This window comes from Saccopteryx leptura, chromosome 1, assembly GCF_036850995.1.
Source record: "Saccopteryx leptura isolate mSacLep1 chromosome 1, mSacLep1_pri_phased_curated, whole genome shotgun sequence".
In the NCBI taxonomy this organism is placed as follows: domain Eukaryota; kingdom Metazoa; phylum Chordata; class Mammalia; order Chiroptera; family Emballonuridae; genus Saccopteryx; species Saccopteryx leptura.
Genome location: NC_089503.1, coordinates 319980089 through 320003386, shown reverse-complemented (window position 1 = coordinate 320003386; position 23298 = coordinate 319980089). Strand labels below are relative to the sequence as shown.

At 52.3% G+C, this 23298-nt stretch overlaps 1 protein-coding gene across 2 annotated transcripts; it reads right to left on the bottom strand.

Annotated features, from left to right (window-relative positions):
* Positions 1–5699: 5699 nt before the first annotated feature.
* On the bottom strand, positions 5700–15456 carry MAPK8IP2 (mitogen-activated protein kinase 8 interacting protein 2). Of its 2 annotated transcripts, none has more exons than XM_066358792.1 (12): positions 15164–15456; positions 14092–14197; positions 12519–12791; positions 12319–12412; positions 11054–12220; positions 10702–10777; positions 10424–10596; positions 10231–10340; positions 9525–9629; positions 9328–9398; positions 6818–6916; positions 5700–6418 (listed from the first exon to the last, which is right to left on the bottom strand). In XM_066358792.1, the coding sequence occupies exons 1-12, from the start codon at positions 15226–15228 to the stop codon at positions 6346–6348; spliced, it is 2412 nt and encodes an 803-aa protein (XP_066214889.1). In that variant the 5' UTR covers positions 15229–15456; the 3' UTR covers positions 5700–6345. The 2 variants fall into 2 exon arrangements, with proteins under 2 accessions (XP_066214889.1, XP_066214890.1); XM_066358793.1 differs by having other exon boundaries at positions 11054–12223; positions 15164–15453.
* Between the last annotated feature and the right edge of the window lie 7842 nt (positions 15457–23298).

Genomic DNA, 23298 nt, shown 5'->3' with positions numbered 1-23298 from the left:
ATGGGTTTTGCTGTGATGCTTTGGGGAGCAGAAATGAGTGTTTGTTGTTTCAGCTGAGTTAGTGCGATGCACCCCCCCCCCAGTGCAGGCACTGGTGTGAGTGCACACACATGTACTCACAGACGTGCATACACATTTATATACACTCTTATTGTAGCCCCAGATGCTGTGGCAATGTCCCGGCCTTTCCCTTTCTTATTTGCTGTTGATTTGAAAATCATCCCCTTTTCCTGGGAGCTTGAGATTGTCCTCTCCCCAGGCCAGGGATCCTCGGGACCCGCATCCTCTGCTAGGAGCTGAGTGGGAATAGACAAACAAACATATTGGTGCTGTGAGTCTCTCTCAGGTGTGTTAGGAAGGGACACAGGACACCCGGCTGCGCTTCCCTACTCACTCCCAGCTCACCTCTTCCCTGAGTGACCAGAAGAGGGAGCAAAAGGGCATGTTTCCAAGGAATAATATTTAAATTTGCCTCCTCGGCTTTAATTACAAAATTAATGTGTGCTCTTTAGAGCGCCCCAGACAATGCCTGGACCTCAGTTGGAGGCAAGCTATGCGGCCAGTGGAGTGAGTGCCCACTCGACTCATGCGTGTTCAACTCAGCATTAGTCTCCTCCTTGTTTTGCACCCTGGATGCTGCCTTTTCATGTCTGCTGAGTCCTGTCACCTCCCTGCCCCCAGGCTTGGTGTAGGAGCAGCAATAACAGAGGGGACCCCTCAGCCTCCTCCTTTGTGTGCATATCCCTCCCCAGCAAGGAGGGAGAGCTGAGCCCCTCAGGAGAAGAGACCCACAGGGCAAAGATTTGGGGGCTGTCACCTGAGCAGACAGGCAGTCAGAGCCCTGACGGGGGGAGCAGTTTGGGTGGCAGGACCCAGGGTCCCACAGCAACAACGGGAACACATCATCATTACTCTGTAAACACAACAGGAAGGACTGAGCAGCCACATTCGAGGCTGAGTCCAGAGCCTGCCCTCCCCACAGAGCTCCCACTTCCTTGTTGGGGACTACAGCCCCTCCAGCTGGGAGTGACGGTCAACCCTGCCCAGAAGTCGTCTACAAGGCATGGGGACTCACAGAGCAGGAAAGCGTGTCCAATCACCTGTCCCCACAGCAGGTACCCTTGTCCTGCTTTCTTTGTCACTCTGGTTACGTTACCCAGAGGCAGTTTTCATAGGTAGAGTGTGACGATAGTATGAATACTGATACAGAAGAACACTGTATACTAACCCAATCCCAGTAAATGTGGGCTGGAGGTCAGGGGAATGAGACATGGTTCTCCTGCCAACCAGGGGGACAGATGCTGAGTGTTTGTGGTGGAAGGCGGGGGCTGCCTCCTGGAGACACCGAGGCAGAGCCCTGGTCACTTGTGTCCACTCTGCCCCCTGCTGAGAGCATGTCCTCTTGGTGATGAGCTGAGTGACTTCCTTCCCTCTCCTTTGCCAACCCTGACTGGACAAGCCACCTGCCCTGAGACACTTCCTATGTGAGCTGGACAGTCCAGCCCCCCTGGAGGCTGGAGGAGCTGAGACAGCTCACTCCTCTCCCCTTCCCAGGAGCAAGGCTACAGACCCCATTGAGGGACGTCAGCTTCCTCTCCAGGTAAATCACATGGAGTATGCCCCACAGGACTGCAGGTGGGTCATACACCCCAGAGTAGCAGGCTGTCCAGACAGAGGCTAGGAGTGGCAGGCCCATGGGACAGTGAGCAGAGTTCTGCAAGGTGGAATCTGCATAGGGTGGGCACCAGGCCCCTATCTACCAGGTGAGTGCCAGGGGCTGGCGGCTCCTGACTCCTCCAAATTTGCACAAAGAACATAAGAAATAAAACCAAAGGTGTCTTTTTGTCATCAACTTAAATGATGGCTGAGATGCTTTTAGGGCTGACTCACTTGAGCCTGTGTGCAAATCTCTGGGTATTCAAGGACTATACTCCCAGGTATGAGGGAGCCTTGCTCCTGCCGTGACTGGACACTGTGGGTGCTGCTGCAGGGTAGACACCAGGAGGTCAGATGGGCTACATGCTGGGGTTTATGCCAGTTCTGTAAAACATGACCCAGGCGGCGGGGGTGCACAATCAAGGAGAGACCCTATGTGCATCAGCTCCCATCCCACACGCACCTCACACCTGCACACATCCTGACACATCCATATCCACACCTGCAAACCAGGTGAAGCCAGCTCAGGTAGTGGTCTCAGGGGTAAGGAGCCTGGTACCCCTGCTCTGCTCAGCACCGAGGAAATGCTCCTTAATGTTCTCTCTTCAGGGGGTTCCATTTACTGCCCCTTCTCCCTCCCCGTGTGGGCACCTGGGGATATCCTCGTGGTGGGTGGAGGGTCTTTTGCCAGGATCCTGGCCATGGGTTCTGTTCTCTGTGCCTCTTGAGGATATCAGAACCACTGCTCAGCTCCAAAGGCTCAGTAGCCAGGGACAGGTCTCAACTACAGCTGCTTATTCACCTAGTGGGCCGTGTTCCCACTTCCTGCCCTTCAGGTTGATGGCTCATGGAGGAACCTGTGGGTTTCTCTGGAGGGCACCCACCCTGAGGATGGACTCACAGTGGCTTTTCCTCCCTTGCTGCCTTGCCCCTGCCCACTCCTCACTATAGTACTCACTGGGGCTCTTACAGAGCCCGCTGCCTGCCCCATGCCTGGAATGGAGCAGAGCTGGGAGGCATAGCGGCCCTCACGCAGTCAGAAGGACAAAGGCTGCACACTCAGACTCAGGATCAAGGGAAGGAGACTAGTGTCCTGACCTCACCTCCCAGCAACCACACTGGCTTCCACACCTCATGCTGCCCTGGTTGATTAGATTGGTCTTCCTGAGTTTTCCTCTCAGAGCTGAACACTTTGCTTCCACACACATTACATGATCCATTGTTGAAATATTTATACTGACAAGCAAAACGAGCTGTGTTGCCTGTGGGTGGACTCATTTACCTTACTAATTATACTTTCAGATGTTTTTTATTGTAAAGTGATTGGGAGAAATTAAAGTCCTTTGCTATGATTGTTTTATTCTTTTCTCTCACCACTCAAGCGTCTTGAATCCTGTATGTCAGTCTGCAGATTCATAACTAAACACTTGGTGGCTAAGACCCTCATTCTTCTGTATTATTTATAAATGTTCGTAAGCTCACTTTTTTCATATCTGCCCAATATATCTTTTCTTTATTTTTTTTTAAGTGAGAGGAGGGGGTATAGAAACAGACTCCCACATGTACCCTCACTGGAATTGACCCAGTGACCCCATCTGGGGCTGATTCTAGAATCAGCCAAGCTGTCCTCAGCACCCGGGGCCTATGCTGAACTAATCAATCCACTGGCTGCAGAAGAAGAAGGAGAGAAAGGGGTGAGGGGAAGGAGAGAGCAGATGATCACTTCTCATGTGTGCTCTGACCGGGGATTGAAACTGGGACTCTATCCACTGAGCCAACCAGCCAGGGCCTATCTGCCCAATATTTTCATTAGGTAATTAAATATACCTTCATTTAGTTAACTGAGCTGGTAAAAATTTAGACTGTTTTTATGCTTTCAGTATTTTAAGCAAGAATGTGTACACAGCTTTTAATTTAGGATACTGAGATTTCCAGAAGTCGGAGTCCTGGCTGGGCAGGCTTGCCCATTCATCCCCCAGATTTCCGAGGCCTCAGCACATGTGCCATACATTGCAGGGCTCCGGGAGGTCCTAGTATCAGCCTTTCAGATTCATAGTCAGCTGTCTGCTGGGGCAGCAGGCAGGAGCAATAAATACCTCACCCACCTCTAGGGCCCAGGACAGGAGGTGACCCAGCCACGTACAGAGGGCACCAGATGCCCCTAGTTAGTTCAAAGGTTCCCGGGGCAGAAATGAGGTGGAAGGAAGAGGGGGTTGGAGAGGGCAGGGACAGCACAGGCAGAGGCTCAGTAGGGAGCCACCACAGACTTAAGAGGGAGTGTGGCCTGCTGAGGCTTCTGTTGAAAAACCCAGGTTGGCTGCCGGTGCAGGTGGATGTGCAGACACAGGTGGGGGCAGGGAGATGGAGACAGTGATCTGGTGCACGAACATCCAGAAGGAAACTCTAGGTTGTTTGATCTAGGCTGAGGTCGAGGGGAGGGGCAGACTTTGGATATCAGGTAAAGGTGATGACAGCAGAGTGCATGTAGGGTGACTCCAGGACTATGGCCAGGTGACTGGGAGGAATGCACAGCACAGAACGGGAGTAGGTGGGGAAAAGGCTCATGTGAGTCTGCAGCATCTGTGGCAGTTTAGGCCCTCAGCGCCTCAGACAGAGCCCTTGCTATGAAATGGAGCCACAGTTTTACAGAACTTGGCAAAGCACCAGTCCAGGGACTGGCGGAGGGAGCGCCCTGCAGGTCAGCTAAGGTTGATGGTTAAGGCAAAGCGCAGAGCTGAGCCCAACAGACTGCTCAGAGGCAGAGCTCTGGGTCCTTGGTACAGGGGAGATGAGGGAGGGAGGGGGTTCCCTGCTGAGGCTGGGGTCTGAAGCTCAGCAGGGCAAGACGGTGAGATCTGAGGAGCAGATGGAGGGGAAGGTGGGCCGGTGTGACTGGGCAGGAAAGGGAAGAGTCGCAGGTAAAGAACACCCAAATGGGTCCAACAGCTGTTCTAAAGCATCAGGGGAGAGGGGAAAATGAACAATCCAGGAAAATGGGGAGACAAGTTGAAGGAGTTGCTGAGCCCAACATGGGTCAGGGATGGCTAGGCACATAGTGCCCCCCAAGAGAGATGAGGGCAGAGTGGGGGCGGGACATGGAGATTTCCTATCAGAGAAAAGGGAGAGGTGGGTGGGTGGCAGGTCCCAACAGTGGTGCTACGGGAGGTCTGAAGAGTCATGCCCCATGCCCAGGTGCAGAGGGGACCATCTGCCTCCCCACAATTTTAACTGGTAGGAAAGTTTCCTCATGGACTATCCGCTTTGTAGTTCGAGCAGTCGGGTTGGATGTCTGGGGTGTGATTAACAGCTGCATTTCCACTGGGCGACTGGTCTGGGTCCTGGTCTGTTGGAGGGCTGTCTGGATGCTAATGGGCTAGGCCTCTTATTGACCCTTAACACTGCGACTACATTTGTTTGTTGGCTGTCCTTAACGTGAAGATAGGCGTGTGCAGTTTTAAATTTCTATGTAATGAATTCATCTCCATTTTGCTCTCTCACTTCATAACCTTCACCTTCTGGCATCTGGTGTCACATTTGTCTCGGGTTCAGGGCAGGGACCTTGGCCACCCTCAGGAAAGCACTGACTGCCATGTTGACCTAAGCACCTGAGAGCGAGGGACCAGGAAGGCAAGGAGCCGAGAAAGCCTTTTCTCCAGGAGGTGCATCTACACAAACCTAAGGGTGCAGTGGAAAATGGTCAACTCTTTTCTTCTGGTTCTCTGTGCAAAAATTTTTTAAATACCAGTTTTAAGATCTAAGCAGACTGCTGCCCTCTCCCGCACATACACACACTGACCTGAGCCATGCCGCTGCCAGCCCGGCACTCCAGTGGGGGTGACCAGCAGCCTGCCTCTCTGGCCAATTGTGTATATCAGGGAGAATCACCAGGGGCCCAGAGTGGCACCACAGGGACCCCAGCATGACTTTGGACAGCACTGATAGGTGAAGCTTCTTGTGATACCATCACTCAGGGATCTTGGTGCTACTGCCATTGGCAGCAACTGGGCCCCCAGCCATTATGTGTCCCCCAGAAATAGACAGGATCACACCAAGCAGAGAGTTTATTGAGGTGCTGGACTGCGGGGAGTTTGCAGCGGCAAAGCGGACGCTGGTGTGGCAGGGCACAATATGGGGCACCCTCCTCCAAGCAAAGTCTGGGGCTTAGGGTGAGCCTTAAGAATTACTCCTAGTATCCCCAAGACCCTTCTAGGGAACCACTCCCTGCTTCCCCCTAAGCTCCATGGGGCGGTGTAGGGGTCCCTCTCTTTGTCTCTGTGATCAAGGATAGGGAACCCCTTGAGATTCACTATAAAAATTAAAATTCCTTTTAAATCACTGGGGAGAGGAAGGAGGGGCCCCCTGGGAGCCTGATGTCACCAGACCTAGAGCCTCGCCGTCCTCCAGACCCCCTCCCAGCTCTGACCCCAGAGTAAAGAGCAGAGGGTGAGAGTTTGCAGGCACAGGGGTAGAGACAGACATGAGGAGGAGGCACACATAGAGAAAGAAGAGCAGAGGGAAAGCAGGGGGGGGCACGGCTCTCCCTCCCGCAGCCCCTGCAGAGCAAGGAGAGTCCCCAAGAGTCCCTGGACAGCAGGTCCCGCGTGCTCCCAATCCAGTCCTTGCCAAAGCCGCATGGCCTCTGAGACACCCCAGCCCCAGCTGCTTCTGGAGCGGGAGTGTGGTGGGCGGCTACTCCAGGTAGATGTCCTCTGTGGGGCAGGCGTACTCCAGGTGTTCCTGGTAGTACTCCAGGAAGGCGCGGCTGGGGAGACAGCGCCAGCCACCCGCCACTCAGGGATGCCCGCCACTCAGGGTGACCCGCCCTGAGCTTCCATCCCAGCTACCAGGGCCTGCCCCTCACCTCCAGACAACCTGGTCACCACAGGCCTCAATGCCCCATTCTCACCCTGACCCCCCATCTGGGCAATGTACTTGCATGCTCCCACCCCAAGTTCCAACCTACCTCTATTGCTTCTCATCTCACTTTCCCTCTCGTGGCTGCCCAAACTCTGCACCCTCACTCCCCTATCCCCAATTCTCCCAAACCTCACCTCGGGGTCCATCTCCCCAGTTGGGTTCCCCCACCATCAATCCTGCACCTGTACGGTCCCAGCCATCCCTCCCCAGTGGCTCCACTCTAATCCCTCCAACCGCAACTCACCCTACACTCTGGGCTACAGGCCTCATCGACTCCTGGGAGACAAAGACATGGCAGGCAAAGCGGCTCAGCAGAGGGTGTTTTGTGATGAAGCCAAAATAGCTGCAGGGGTCAGCATGGGGGAGTCAGAGTGGCCTCACACCTAGACCCCCCAGCGATCTGAACAGACGAAGCAGCCACCGAGGGCTAGAGGGCTCAGTGAGAGGATGGGAACAGGAGAAATCTGTGAATCACATGACTTAAGGATTCCAAGGTGCCTTTCTGTGTCCAGAACCAGTATAGGCACCTCTGAGGAGTCAGTGATCCATCTGTGCTAAACTTTCCACGTCAGGGGTGTCTGGCTGCTTCTTCCTGCTTCAAGCTAGCGCTGTGGCTCCCCACTCCGAGCTTGCCCTGGACCACAGACCGATACTGTCTCAGCTGACTCATGCCTTGCTGTGTCATATGACACCTTGAGCCTGCCAGCCCCACCTCGGGTCCTGCAAACTCACAGCTGCTTTCTGAGCTCTAACATGGAGTTGGACAGCAGCCCCTTCATCTGTGAAACCTTATTCCTGGAGAAGAACCTCCCACTTGGCTGTCAATCATCTGGTCCCTGCCTTTCTTCTCACCCAAGTAATCCATGAAAATTATTGTCCAGAAAGTCCTGCAGCACAAGACTTGAGACCCTCTGAATGTGGCCAATCCAATCCCTATCGATTGAACTGTTCCTCCAAATGGGAGCCACGTGACAGTGCCACGGCCAGCACAATGTGCTCGTGTCATCCATGAACACATTGCAGCCTCATCTCAAATGCTCTGGTCACCAACATTTAGATGCTGCTTACCAAGCACCAGGCACCAATCTAAGCACTTTATTCACCCATAGCAGCCCTATAGATCAAGGAGCTATGGCACAGAGAGGGTTGGAAACTTGCCCAAGGACATACAGTAAGTCTATGGCAGTCTGTGATCTCCAAGGCCACGCTGTGCTACCTTATCCAAATACAACACACCCATACGCGTCTGCACTGCCACCAACCTCACAATGAAGCAAGTTAACCAGTCACCTAACATGAATTCCTAAGTGCGTCCTCACCGCCAAAGGCTGAGCTGAGCTCTGGAGTAACAAATATTAAAAAGGTCTTCCCTCCCCCACTGTCTCCACATCTGGATCCAGAATCTCTGGTCAGACCACCCTTCTCTCGCAGAATTGTACCTGGGTCACTGTGTAGCCTGGAGGCCTGAGCTGGGCAGCTAGTTTCCTTCTGTTGAAAAGGGTGTTCTTTTCCCCCCTGGGTGGTGCCAGTGTCAGCCCCCATGCACACATCTGGTCTGAGCTTGGGCACTCTGTCTAGCTTTCCACCCCGCAGAGCAGCTTCCAGATAGTGGACCCCATGATACCATCTCTGTCCTCAGTGGACAAGCAGCCAACCTGGCTCTGACCTGCCGAGCGATGACAGCAGTCTCAGCTAGCAGAGAGCCCTCCTCACTCTCTTAACCACAGAAGTGTCCAAATGATATGCATGCTGGCCTCAACATCTGTCACAAATACAGCCCCAGAGGCATCATGTTCTTCCTCCAACAACCCATTGAGTCCTCGTGAGCCCCTGGTGGTCTGTGTTTCTCTGGTTACCTCCTCCTCCTATCTCCTTCTTCTAGGACACAAGGATCCAGTGGGCAGCAGTCAGACTGGGCAGGAAGCCTGTAGCCCCCATACTCCCTGGTAACAATGCTGGCACTGTCCCTCCCCTTTCATGCTGGTCATTTCTCACTCTGCCTATCTCATTAGTCTCATGGCTGCCATTTTCCACCTGCTCAAAACTGATACCTTTCCTCCAGGTTTCTTTCCCACACTCCAGACATGTGACAAATGGCCACTTCAATCTCCCTGCCCCTGTGGATGAACACTGTGTTTCTAGGTTGTCAGCCCTTTACTTGACAAGTAGTTACTATCTGCCCATCACCCAGATGGCATGTCAGCTGCTATATCCAATCAACCCAGGTCCTGCCTGTCCCAAATGCCTCCAGGACACAGCACCTGGATAACCTAGACTGCACCTGGGCCCATCCATTCTGCATAGCAGCCAGAACCAGCTTGTCAACTGACTGTGTCACACTGTGGCCCTATCACCTATGGGATCAAGTACAAGCTCCTTGGCATAGTCAGAAGGGCACAGGTACCTCTGTGTCCCTCCAACTTCACCTAGCTACTCCCCAAAATCCCTGCTGCCCCTCACCCACAGCCTGGCCTCAGCTGCCTCCATGGAAGATCCAACTGTCACCTACTGGCCTTTTGAGTGTGCAGAGTGGTCTTTAGTCACCTCCTGAATCCCAGACACCCCACCTCTCTACAGGTCTGCTCGCTAGAGCCCCATACAGATGTCTACCAGACCCCACAATGTTGCCAGCATTCACTTTTCTGTGTGCCTGTCTACATCCCAGACCAGATAGAAGCCTGTTTTATCAGTGTCTCCTGAGCCCAGGGGGCAGCCCTCAGCATTGTGGAGACGTTGGGGAGGGAAGGCTCTCACCAGCTGTTGCGGGGGTGACAGCCGCAGAACGAGATGTTCTTCATCTGGAAGAAGTGGCTGCAGTGCTGGAACTGGAGCAGGGGGGCAGAGATGTCAGTGAGACGGAGTCACCTGGGGCTACTCCTGCCACTCCACTCCTGCTGGATGTCCCTCGTCAGAACCCCAGCCTCTCTGTGCCTCAGGACCCCACACCCTACCTCGGGTCCACCACTCAGACTCAGCTTGACCCCCCGAAGAGAAATCTCGAGGTCACAGGAGGCAGGAGGACGCAGGTGGACAGTCAGTTTCCGGGCAGTGGCAATCTGGGGAAGATGTTGGAGGAGAAGAGGGTCTCAGGGCCCTACAGGGTGTCTCTCTCTTCCATTGAGGGGACAGTTTAGATCAGTTTGAAGGTTCTTGGCACTGATTCTGGAGGATGTGAGCCATCCTAGCCATTCCTCAATCTCAGGACCAGCCAGTCACCTCCCTGCACTTAGCCTTCCTTCCTCCAGCCAGGACCATGGTCCCCAATGTCCCTGCCCTGCCTGCCTGCCCCAACTCTTAGGGGGTCTCAGGGACAGGGCTGCCCTGCTCATCCACAGGATCAGCAGATGAGCTGCTGGTCACTAACTGCCCACTGAGTACATGAGTGAGTAAGCAGATAACTCTCAGGAAGGTTCAGTGAGAGCTGGTCTTGATTATAAGATGAAGGGGGGATGGGCTATAGGAAGGTGGAGGCCCCACTGAACCCTCCAAGAGACCCCAAGGTGATAGGAGACAGCTGTGAGCTCTGCCCGGGCCTCTGAATCAGGTAGGGGGCCACCATGGGAGACCCCAAGGCACCCTCTAAACCTCCATGGAGGTCTGGGGTCTTCAGGGGCTGTGCTAGCTTGTGGGGCTGGAGTGGGCTCCTTCCACACTGACCTTCTGCATGGCTGCACACAGGATGCCATTGCCCTGGTGACAGGGCACCTCCACAGAGCCCAGGAATTGCACGTCGAAGCGTTCCACCCAGCAGGGGCTCCGTTTGCTTCCTGGAGGGTCACAAAGGGCCCTGGTCAGGGGAATAGGGGGAGGGTCTAAGGTGACAAAATACCTCTTGTAGATGGGGCCTCACCCAACAGGTCTTTGGCAGGGCCGGGCACTGCATGGGCATAGAAAGCAGGGAAGACCCCGCGCTCCCCTGTGCGCATGTTGAAACCACGGAACCAGAAGTCGTCTTCCTCAGCCTCCACCAACACCGGGTCGTCCACATCCAGCTCCAGTTCGTCAGGATGGCGGGGGATGAATCTGCGGTCCGGGCAAAGGTGGGAGTCACAGGGAGAGAGAGGACTGGTGGCTTGTCTACCAGTGTCCCAATATGCCTGTAGACTGTCAATGAGATGGAGGCTGTACCTGAAAACAGCCCGATGGGTTTGCTCTCTCTCCTCCCCGTTGACCAGACAGGAAAAAAGGCCAAAGGACTCAGTGCCTGGGAAACAGAGACACTCAGAAAGATGGGAGGAAAGTACTTCCAGGCCTAGCCAAGTTTCCCTCCCTCAACATCTGGTTCCCAGTCAGGGGAGGAGGCAAGGCAGCCTCTCTAACCCTCCCCAGCCAATCAGGGCTGTGGGCAGGGGAAGCCCCAGGCCTTCTCCTGGGTATAAAACGGTGCGCCCAGCCAACCACCCCCAGACTGTCAGGCTGCCCTGGGCACTCTGGGGACCACCTGGGCTCTGGGGCCACCTCTTCCCCACCTCCCACTCACTGGAGGACCGAGATGTGCTGTTGACAAAGACGTTGAGGAACTTCTTGGAGAAGGTGAGGTCAGGGCTGTCTGGGGAGGCGTCCTCCAGGTCCTGACTGACACCCAGCAGAGCAGCCCCTGCCTCATCCTCGCTGGCCTCGCCACCACTGTCCTCCTCACTGTCGTCACCCAGGCCGGCACAGCGCCTCAGGCTCACCAGCTCCAGCTGTGTGTGCTCATCCACCACCAGTGTGTACTTGACCGCATCATATACCAGCGAGGCATCCAGCGGCGCCTCAGGACCCGAGCCCCTGATCCCTGGGGGACCTGTCTTGTCTTCGGCCTCATCCTCATCCTCTTCATCCTCGTCTTCCTCTGAGCAGGTGGCAGAGCAGGCGCGGCCAGGGCGTGTGGCGCGGCCTGGGGCGGCCCACAGTGGCGTGATGGTGTCGCGTGTGGGGTTGCTGAGGAAGAGGCAGGGCCCGGGCTGAGCGGGGCCGGGCCTGGGCGCAGGGGGGGCGGGGGGCGGCGGCCCGCACAGCGTCTCCATGTCCACCAGCTCCACACCACCCGGGCCCACAGCCTCTGGGGCCCTGCCCGCTGGGGACGTGGGCTCCCCGGAAGGACGCGGCGCAGGAGACAGGCACTGGCCCGGGCAGAGGATGGGCGACGAGCCCTCGGAGATCATGCGGCTCACGAGGTTGCTGAGCAGCCAGGGCGAATCGGCGTCCTCGCTGAGGTCTGGCTCTGACTCGGAGCCTGACTCGTACTCGCTGTTGGTGTCTTCGGGGCCCACTGGCAGGAAGGCAGGGCGGCGAGGGGGTTCGCACGCAGGCTCGGGCTCCGAGGCAGGTGACGAAGCCTCTTCGATGGAGTTGGTGAGGTGCGAGGAGCGGCCGCTGCTACTGCTCAGCTCCAGCTCCGTCTCCGAGATGGACGAGATCATGCGCCCCAGATGCACAGCCCCTGCACCCTCTGAGTCGGACCCCGGTGAGGATAGCTCCTGGCTGCTGCGCCGGTTCCCGCAAGCCCCGCTGGAGCCACTCCCCAGGTCAACCTCGATGCCCGGATCCGAGGAGGGCGAGGCCCCACCGAGTGCTGGGGGGCCCCCAGGCCGGTTCCCTTCGCAGTCACAACCTGGGCCCACAGGTGACTGCACCACGCGGGGACAGGCATCATCAGGTGACTCTGCTGGGCAGGGAGGAGGCATGCGTCAGCCAGCCCACCATCCTCCTGTCCTCCCTTCCTCCCTCCCTTGCCTCCGGAGCCCCCAACGCCCTGCTCACCTCGCAGAGGCTCCTGGGGGGATGAGCACAGCACTGTCTCCTGCCAGGAGGCTGGAGGTGCTGGGGCAAAGCCTCCATTGTTGTTCAGGGAGTCCTTTGGAGGGACAAAAGAGGTGCTAAGGAGGGGCTTCTGCTCTCAGGGGTAAAAGGGATAGGCTGCCATGGCAGCAGAGTCCCAGATGATGGGTCTGGGTACTCACCTGGGCTCCCAGTGTAGTCAGGTGGAGTGTGGTGGGCCGGTGCTTGTGGGGTTCCTCCATGGAGGGGGAGGGTATCAGCTGCGCCGGCGCCCGGACTTCTGAGCCAGGGCATTCCTCCTCCTTGCCCTCCCTTTCTTCCTCTTCCTCCTCCTCTTCTTCATCGTCATCCTCCTCCTCTTCTTCATTGTCATCGATCATCTCAAACTCCTGGAAATCATCCTGGAAGGAGCAGATGGGGTGCAGCTGCTCCGAACGCCCCAGGGAGAGGCTGTCCTACAGGAAGGAAGGACAGGGCAGAGTGTGACAGTGACTTTGGGTCCCAACTGTCAGAAAAGGGGAAAATGGGAAGCTATAAGTCAAGGGAGAGAAACCTCCAGGTCACCCTGCTCCCTAACAAAGCAGTTTGATTTTGTTTTTTAATCTGCTTAAGATACATAAGGATCACTCTAGTTCTTGGTAAGGGCCTAAACTTCTATGCCTGGGTGGCAGATTCTCAGAGTGGCCCCAACCCAGCTGCCAACCTCACCTTACCCCAAACCCCATCGCATTCAACATCATCACTCTTTCCTTCATAGCATTTTGACATGATTCACAATTACTGGACAGTGTTTGGCCTGTCTCTCCCACCAAGTTGCAAGCCCCACCAGGGATGAATGTCCATATTGAGCACTGGTGTACCCCCCACATGAGAACAGGACCTACCCATGGCCAATGCTCAGTAAATATTGAATGAATGCATGAAGGAAGAGACGGCTGGCACCTAGGATTCACCAAGTTTGCACCAACCTCAGGGCCTCCGACATAGTTAATCCCATTGGGGCAACTGCTCTCCTCCATTCTCTCCTTCCTTCTTCCCTCATCAGTCCAGCTCCTGCTAGTCCTCCCTCCGGGCATGCTTGTGTGTCATATCCACTGGAAAGTCTTGGTTGGGTTCCCTTCCCCATGACTGCACCTTGTGTCCTCCAGGTGGAACCCAGTCCTCGACACTCAGGCAGCTATCACTGTGACATGTCTTTCTCCCCTACTAGATTATAAGCTCCTGCGGGCAAAGGCCAAATCTGTCCTGTTCTCTCAAGCACCTGAAAACCCCTGGCACTTGCCACATGACAATAGCTCAGAAATGTTCTTGAATGAATGAAAAGAGAAATGTGGAGAAACAGAAGGAGGAGAAAAGGAGGAAGGAGATAGGGAAGAAACAGTTTCGGGGTGGAGACAGGGGTCAGAGATATGCAGGTGGGAACAGAGCTGGGAAGGAGTTAGAGCTTTCTGGGAAGCATTATGAGCACAGAGGGCAACCAAAGCACAGGCACACTTCTGCTCCCCCAAGCTAGCCTGCTGATGAGGGTCACAAGGACTTCTGGGGAAGACCCTCGGTGGAGGGCATCTAGTCTGTTAAAGAAAGAGAGGTTTGATATCCAGGAAGACCCCAGGCCAGGAGGGGCAGGGGGTAACCAGAGGATCTTTTTATCTCAAAGCTGAGCTCAGAACCCAACCTAAAACCCTAAATGAACGCTAAGCAGAGCCTAAGTGAGGCTCACCCTTGAGAAGGCTCTATTCCCCAGTCCCTCCCCACCTTCTCGCAGTGGTCGGAGTCATAGCTGAGGCCCAGGCCACAGTCATCGGTGATCTCAGACAGATCTTCATCGTCAAATTCTTCCAGGCTTATGTCCTGAGGAGGCCTGGAGAGGAGACCAGGTCAGAGAGCAAGGACAGGGCTCCTGAGAGAGCCAGCAACCCGGGTTGCCCTGCCTGGGAACTGGTCCTAGGACGGGCAAAGGGAGATCCAGCTCCTAGTCCCCTGGGTCTTCACAGCCAGGATGTATGCATCCTGCCATCATGTAAAACCCAAGCCCTGTTCTCCAGGGGATTCCCCCCACGATCTAAGCTATAACTAGCCCAGAGGGGCTGCTTGTCCCCTCAGCCATCCTTCCAGTCCTCCTCCCTCTGCTCAGCCCCAGGCCCCTCTGGATCCCAGCCGGGGCCTCAGGGGAGTCAAGCTGAGCAGAGTGGGGGAAGGGGGAGCTGAGGCTGCAGCAGCAGGAGAGGGAGGGGTCGAGCCACTTCTGGGAACAGAATCTGGCCACTTTGTCTCTCCTTTCCTGCCCAGGGCATGCCCACAACCAGAGCCCAGCCCTCTCCCCACCGCAGTCCCTTCCTCCAGGGTGCCAGGCATGATTTTAGCCCTCCTTCCCTGAGCCCCACCAGCCAGGCCAGGCCTCCACCAAGGAGAGGCCCAACAAGGCCAAAAGGACATGCCAAGCACAGAGGGTGCGCTCATGTCCTGGCCAGGCAGGCCACCCCTCGGAGGCTGGACAGGGACCTCCACCCTTGAGGGTCAGTTTGCCTAGCTGGGTGCGGCACAGGATCCCAGCGGGGCAATGGAAGGGGGAGAGTACGGTAGGGGTGGGGGTGGGGGTTATTGAGGCTAGAGGAGGAGAATGAGAGGAGAACAAAAATGGAGAGACCCTCAACAGAGGGCGGGGGAAGTCAGGAGTCCAGGCCTCAGGACCAGGACCAGCGAGGGCCCTGGGGTTGGGTCCCCAAAGGCGGTGGGGGTGGGCAACAGGCCGGTCGCGGGGCCTAGGGAGGTGGTACGCGAGGGGCTGCATGAAGGGGAGAGCCTGCCAGGCCGGCGCTCAGCGTACCTGCAGCCCGGCGGCGACAGCGAGTGGAAGGTGGAGAGAGAAAACATCTCCGCGCGGTCCGCCATCTTCTCCGGGGAGAGGCCGCTGGGCGGGGGAGGGGCAGCACCTCGGCCCTCGCGCCGTGTCGCTCCCCCCTCGGTCCTCGGCCCTCCCCGGCTCACCTCGTGACACGCCCTGCGACACCCCGCCTGCCGACACACCTCAACACCCTGCAGGACACCGCGGCAGCCGGCTAGAGGGACGCCGCAGGGGGAGGGGAGGAGGGGAGGAGGATCCGGGAGGGAGGGGACAGAGGAAGGGACGGGAGGGGGGCGGCGGGGAAGCTGGTTGGAGGAGAGAAGATGGTTTGACTGAGAGGCTTTGGTTAGGGAAGGATCGGGTGCGTGGTTTGTTTGGTGGGGGGCAGGTGAGAAGCGGATTGGCGGAGATGGGGATCAGGTTTGGATACAGGAGGGTCTGCGGGTGGGGACAGGCGAAGGTGACAACCTACAACTAGGATCCTGCCATGGGGAAGTCGGACGAAGGCAACAGTCTGGGTTAATTAACTCTGGTTAATTGGGGTTTGGGGACAGGGGCTGTGGAGTGATGGATGCGGCCCCAGCAGCTGCACTGACGTCTCAAGGAACCAGAAAAGAGTTGGGGTCCCAAGCCTGGTGCAAGATGATTTCAGGCCAAGGCTGCGCAGTGCTCGAAAAGGGGTTGGAGAGCTGTCCGCCCTTGAGTGCTGATCGGGGGTGGGGCGGGGGTGGAGGAGCTGTCCCACAAAGGGTGCTGACTGGGGAAGAACGGAGACATCAGCCGAGGATGCTTATCCCGGCTGCATTTGGAGTGGACCACAAAGAGAATGCTGACTAGGCTAAAATCGAACCTTCAGTACACAGTGCAGACCACACAGGGTGGGAAGAGGTACTAATGGGCACTGAGTGAAGTTCTAACACAGAGGCTGTGTTCATTCAACTAGGAAAATATTCTTGAACTCCAACTATGTGACTGGCACTGTTTACGGTATGAGAAGTGTGAGAAGAGTAATGTCTGAAATCAAGCTCAAGAGTCAGATTCCGTCAGGGTCATCTGGCATTGGAGTGAGGAGAGGACAGATCATGGCTCCGGGATGGTTAATAAAGAGAAGTTAGGTAGACTTTGTGCAGATTTGACTAAAGCAGGAAGCTGGACTTCCAATAAGAGTTAGAAAATTAATTCAAACTACCTGTCTCTTATTCTACTCCTATAGCATAGAAACCGTAAGTACAAAATAAAAATTCCAGTAGCTTTATTATACAGTGAACAGAACTATATAATAAAGAAGAACAGCTTAAGAACTAGACCATACCTTACTGGAAATGCTGTCATACAAATAAGTTCACCACTTCCTGAATCTTGATTTTAAGCATCCATTTCTCTGACCATTACCTCTTATTTCTCTTGCTTTCTTACTGTGTTAACATTACACCCACCATTCTTTGACTCCATAAGAAACTTGCTCCCGTTACTATTGCTGTGTAGCTAATCACTGCCAAGTTTAGTCAGTGAAAACAACTTTTTTGCTCTGCTTACAGCTTTAGGGTCATAAATTCAGGAAAAATTCCAAGGGGTAGTTCTTGCTTTGGGTTTCACTAGTGCTTTGGTTAAAGTCAGAGTTCAGTTATGCTTAATGCCTCAGATGCTTAACTCACAAGATTGTCAGTTGATACCAACACCTGGCCTCTCCAGCATGGTGGTCTTAGGGTACTCGAACTTCTGACATGATGGCTGGTTTCCCCAGAGTAAGTGTCTCAGGAGGGGCAGCTAGAATCTACATGGCCTTTTCTGATCTAGTCTTGGAGGTCATAAGGCATCATTTCTGCCACACCTATTGGTTAAAGCAGTCACAAACCCACCCATATTCAAGAAAGAGGTTATAGAACCTATATCTCAATAGGGTCAAAAAAGTCAGGGCCGGCCTAGCGTGCGGAGGACCCGGGTTCGATTCCCGGCCAGGGCACACAGGAGAAGCGCCCATTTGCTTCTCCACCCCTCCGCCGCACTTTCCTCTCTGTCTCTCTCTTCCCCTCCCGCAGCCAAGGCTCCATGGGAGCAAAGATGGCCCGGGCGCTGGGGATGGCTCTGTGGCCTCTGCCCCAGGTGCTAGAGTGGCTCTGGTCGCAATATGGCGACGCCCAGGATGGGCAGAGCATCGCCCCCTGGTGGGCAGAGCGTCGCCCCATGGTAGGCGTGCCGGGTGGATCCCGGTCGGGCGCATGCGGGAGTCTGTCTGACTGTCTCTCCCCGTTTCCAGCTTCAGAAAAATGAAAAAAAAAAAAAAAAAAAGTCAGGGCCACATTATAAAAACCACCACAGATCTGCAGTCCATTGATTCCCACCCGTTTTCTCATTGACAATTCAAGTCCTTTGATTGAGCTTAACACTCTCTCTTGCATCATCAAACTCTTCAAGGAATGGCTTTCTCTAAACTTTTACAGAAGACAAATGAACTTAGCTCATATAAGCTGTGTCCGATTGTAAAGTTTATGCACTGAGTGATTCCAGGGGCCACTTTTAGTGCATTCTGTGTGTCTACCAACATACTACATCACTAAAACATCTCTTTTACTGAAAGGTCACAGTTATTCTGCAACTTTGTGATTCATGACCAAGTATTGTCCTAATTGCTACAGAGTATAAATTAGGATAGCCACTTTGGAGAGAAATTTAGCAATACTTAGTAAAACTAAAAATATACATATTCTGTAATCCCTGTGATATATTGTATTATAGCAGTGATTCTCAAAATATGGTCTCTGGATTTCTGGAATCTCCAAGGGTTGGCAAGGTCACAATTATTCACATAATACTAAGAGGTTATTTGCCTTTGCTGACATTTGTGTTGATGTTGCGAAAGCAATGGTGGGGAAGACTGCTGTCTCCTTTGCACAAATCAAGGCAGTGCTACCAAACCAACAGTAATTGTCAGATTCTTCACTGCCACATGCTGGCAGAGAGGAGGAGAGGAAGCACTTTTACTTAAGAAGTTCCTTGATGAAGCAATGAAAACTATTAATACTAAATCTTAGCACCTAATTCTTTTTTTAAAATTAATTTTAATGGGGTGACATTGATAAATCAGGGTACATATTTGGCACCTAATTCTTTTTTTTATTTTTTTTAATTTATTTATTTTTTACAGAGACAGAGAGTGAGTCAGAGAAAGGGATAGACAGGGACAGACAAACAGGAATGGAGAGAGACGAGAAGCATCAATCATTAGTTTTTTTTTAATTTTTTTTATTATTATTCATTTTAGAGAGGAGAAGGAGAGACAGAGAGGAGAGACAGAGAGAGAGAAGGGGGGAGGAGCTGGAAGCATCAACTCCCATATGTGCCTTGACCAGGCAAGCCCAGGGTTTCGAACCGGCAACCTCAGCATTTCCAGGTCAACGCTTTATCCACTGTGCCACCACAGGTCAGGCCTTGGCACCTAATTCTTAATATCCAGGTTGATGATTTAAAGCACTGGAGACAGAAGACAACTAATTACACAGTTGTTGAAGTTGGCAGCTGAACTAGCCACTCTTTTCATGAAACACTATTTTTACTTGAAAGAAAATTGACAAACTGGTTAGTCTGACTTGGATATTTGACAGAAACTTTCTCAAAATGAAAAAAGTGAACATGTAATTTCAAGGAAAATAACTAATAGTATTTGTTGCCAATGATAAAATTTGAGCTTTGAAGCAAAAATTAGAATTTTGGAAAACCTATGTCATCACCATGAGCTTAAAGTTTCCCAATATTTTCCTGACCAGGCGGTGGCGCAGTGAATAGAGTATCTAACTGGGATGCGGAAGACCCAGGTTCGAAACCCCGAGGTAGCCAGCTTGAGCGCGGGCTCATCTGGTTTGAGCAAAAGCTCACCAGCTTGAGCCCAAGGTTGCTGGCTCAGGCAAGGGGTTACTCAGTCTGCTGAAGGCCCACGGTCAAGGCACATATGAGAAAGCAATCAATGAACAACTAAGGTGTTGCAACATGCAACGAAAAACTAATGATTGATGCTTCTCATATCTCCGTTCCTGTCTGTCTGTCCCTGTCTATCCCTCTCTCTGACTCTCTCTCTGTCTCTGAAAAAAAAAAAGTTTTCCAATATTTAAATGTTTTCCTGATGAGACTGGTAGTAATATTAACGAGTGTGATTTTTTTATATTACATAATAAAATGTGTCAAAATTTGGAAGATCCACATAACTCAGTGAACCAATATTTTCCAAATGACCAATGAAGGCATGATGTTTCAAAATTATGCATAAGTAAAAGACCCATTTGGCAAACAAAACTGACCAATGGCTTTTAATGTAAAGGGACAACAGGGTTCATTGATATGGTTTCAAATTCCTGATTGCAACTAACCCATAAGAAACTATTTCTTGGCCCTGGCAGGGTTGCTCAGTGGATAGAGCGTAGTCCTGGCATGCCAGGTTGGATCCTTGGTCAGGGCATATACAAGAAGCAAGCAATGAGTACACAACTAAATGGAACAACTAACTAGAACAATAAGTTGATGCTTCTGTCTCTTTCTCTCTCTCTCCCCCTTCCTCTCCCCAACTCTCTCTTGAATCAATGGAAAAATTAAAAAAAAAAAGCCAACTACTTCTTGTCTAGTCTTGATGTAGTATCCACAAAGATGCACAGTTATCTGAAAAAGCTACTGAAAACGTTTCCAACTATAAATCTAAGTTAGGCTGGATTTTCTTTATATTTATATATTTCAACCAAAACAATGTATTGTAAGAAATTGACTGCAGAGACAATAGGGGGAACCTGCTATCTTCAACAAAGCCATACATAAAAGAAACTTGTAAAAATGTAAAAACAAGGCCACTATTCTTGTGAAATTTTTGTTTGTTTGTATTTTTCTGAAGTGAGAAGAGGGGAGGCAGACAGACAGACTCACACATGTGCCTGACCAGGATCCACCCGCCATGTCCACTAGGGCAGTGGTCCTCAACCTTTTTTGGGCCACAGACTGGTTTAATGTCAGAAAATATTTTCACGGACCGGCCTTTAGGGTGGGATGGATAAATGTATCATGTGACCGAGACAAGCGTCAAGAGTGAGTCTTAGACAGATGTAACAGAGGGAATCTGGTCATTTTTAAAAAATAAAACATCTTTCAGACTTAAATATAAATAAAATGGAAATAATGTAAGTTATTTATTCTTTCTCTGTGGACTGGTACCAAATGGCCTATGGACTGTAGCCGGTCCGCAGCCCGAGGGATAGGGACCACTGCACTAGGGAAGGTGTTCTGCCCATCTGGGGCGTTGCTCTGTTGCAATTGGAGCCATTCTAGTGCCTGAGGCAGAGGCCATGGAGACATCCTCAGTGCCTGGGGCCAACTTTGCTCCAATGGAGTTTTGGCCATGGGAGGGGATGAGAGAGAGAGAAAGGAGAAGGGGAATGGTGAAGCAGATGGGTGCTTCTCCTCTGTGCCTGGCCAGGAATTGAACCTGGGACTTCCACACACAGGGCTGACACAATACCACTGAGCAAACCGGCCAGAACTATAAATTTTTGTTTTATAAAAGTTATTTCTAGTCCTGGTTGGCTAGCTAGGTTGGTTAGAGCGTCGACCAAAGGACAGAGGTTGCCAGTTCAATCCCTGGTCAGGGAAAATACTGGAACAGATCGACGTTCCTGTCTTTCTCTCTCTTTCCCTCCCTCTCTCTTTCTTAAAGTCAATAAATAAAAAAATATTTTTAAGTTATTTCTATAAGATGTTATGTTAACACATAAGGGTTTATTATCATTTTAAATGAATAAATCACTCCCTCACAAATACACCATACTTCCTTAAGTGTTCAGGCAGAAAAATCAAATTATGTTCAAGGGAGAAAAATTAGGCTGGACTTAGAACTTTTCACTGCAATATTCAAAGACAAAATGAGGTGATAGGCTGAAAGCTGTGAGGGAAAGAATTAGTAGATCTTATTCAGGAAAAGGATCTTCACAGATGTGATTAAATTAAGGATTTTGAGATGAGGAGATTATCCTGGATTATCCAGGGGGCCCTAAATGCCTCACAAGTATCCTTATCACAGAGGCAGAGGGGGGATTGGGATGACACAGACAGAAGAGGGCTCTGTATTGACTGTGGAGGAGGGGACTGGAGGGACACAGTCACATGCTAAGGACTGCCTGCAGCCACCATTAAGCTGGAAGGGACAGGGAGGAGGAGTCTCCCTTAAAGCCTCCAGAGGGAGGGCAGCCCAGTGATTCTGATTTCAAACTTCTAGCCTCCCAAGTTTGTGGCAATTTGTTAGCTAGGAAACCAACAGTGACCCAAGAATTACCCCTGATCCAGTTGTTACTCAATCACAAGCACATGGATGCTGATTGAAGTCACGGGTGTAAATCAGACCACTTAAGAGTTCACAATCCCAACAGGACCAACACATACCAAATAGTTGACACCCCTTCACTATCTTGAAAATAAATTCATGGCTCTGACTGGTTGGCTCAGTGGTAGAGCGTCGGCTCAGCATGTGGATGTCCCAGGTTCAATTCCCAGTCAGGGCACATAGGAGAAGCACCCATCTGTTTCTCCCCTTCCCCCTCTTGCTTCTCTCTCTCTCCTCCTCCTGCAGTCATGTCTCGATTGGAGCAAGTTGGCCCTAGGCACTGAGGATGGATGGCTCCATGGGCTCCACCTCAGGCACTAAGAAGAGCTCAGTTGCTGAGCAATAGGGCAACATCCCAGATGAGCAGACCATCGCTCCCTAGTGGGCTTGCTGGGTGGATCCTGGTAGGGGCACATGTAGGAGTTTGTCTCTCTGCCTCCCATTCTCTCACTGAATTTAAAAAAAAAAAAGAAAGAAAAATTCATAACATAATCTAACATCTATTTAAATGAACACAATGAAGGGAAACATAGAGGACTGGTGGCCAGGCCATGCACGTGACAAATCCATTCCAGTACATTCTTATCTTCTCATCAGTGCAATGTGCCCAGACCTCTTCAGCCAAGTCAGCAGTTACAATGACTGCCAGTGCTGTAGCCAAAATACCAAGCTCAGAATCCCTTGGAGGACACCCACATCAATAACCCGCAATTAGTTCTTGGATTTGTATCCTCATAATCCATTCCCATACGTATTTCCCTGGATTTTTTTGCTGATATAAATTGGCAAAAATCTTTGTTCTTTTCATGTGTGTCTTTGTTTAGGGTCTTGTGAAAGCAGAGCCTAAGACAAAGACTTAGGTGTAGGTAGTTTGTGCAGTAAGCCATCCCATGGAACAGAAGTAAGAGCAGGGAGAATGAGACAGGAAAGGAGAAATCAAATCATAGGGGTATGTTGCTGAGGTCACTGCTCTGGGGAACAGCACACTGGCTTCATTAGGACCTCCTGGGAAGTGAACAGAATGCCTCCTAGGGTTATCCAACTATGCATGCAGAATCCTGTCCCAGCCCCTGAAGTTGCCCCCAGAGACCTCAGCTGTGCTGGTAAGCAGGCCAGTGGGCTCCTGTGGTGTCAGGAAAGGCCTGGAGCAGAGAGCACAAAGATGCAGGTGCTGGAGACACAGATCTGAGACCACTGCAAGCAAAGGTGAGCAGAGAGCATCAGTCAAGACACCAGCTCCTATACCCTTCAGGTCAGCTCAGGCACCACATTAGGTCCACTCTGTCGTGATTCTTTGAGGTGAAGGCTGGCCACAACATTTATGACGGCCTTAATGTAAGAGCAGGACAAACAGTCTGCACTACTGAGGCTATTCCTGAGTCTGTAACTCACATCTTATACTCATCATCTCCCTTCTCTTCTATCTGGTCTGCATTTCTCACCCTCCACCAGCATCTCACCATCATGTCTGGTGGGGTTACCCAGACCTTCATCCCTGAGGGATCTGAGCCCCTTGTTGCCTTGTTCTTAGCATGCTATGGCTGCTGAAAATACCTTTTCACTGTTATCACTTGGCATGGAAGAAACCAGACAGACCCAGGTGAATCTGCCACTGCCAAGTCATCTCCTCATTACCCATTAAACAGCAATAACCCTCTATCCTCATAATAATCAGAAGCAATAATCCCTCCTTCTTCTTTGCCTGCTGGTATACTTGCATGAGGAGCTCAGGGACCTGGTATAATTCGCAGACTCAGGTTCAGTA

Excerpts from the sequence above, each read along its gene's own strand:
- MAPK8IP2 (XM_066358793.1), bottom strand. The coding sequence starts at position 15,228 with ATGGCGGACCGCGCGGAGATGTTTTCTCTCTCCACCTTCCACTCGCTG. Across the intron at positions 12,413-12,518 it reads TGACTACACTGGGAGCCCAG|GACTCCCTGAACAACAATGG; the intron begins GTGAGTACCCAG and ends GTCCCTCCAAAG. Across the intron at positions 10,341-10,423 it reads CCCTGCCAAAGACCTGTTGG|GAAGCAAACGGAGCCCCTGC; the intron begins GTGAGGCCCCAT and ends GTGACCCTCCAG.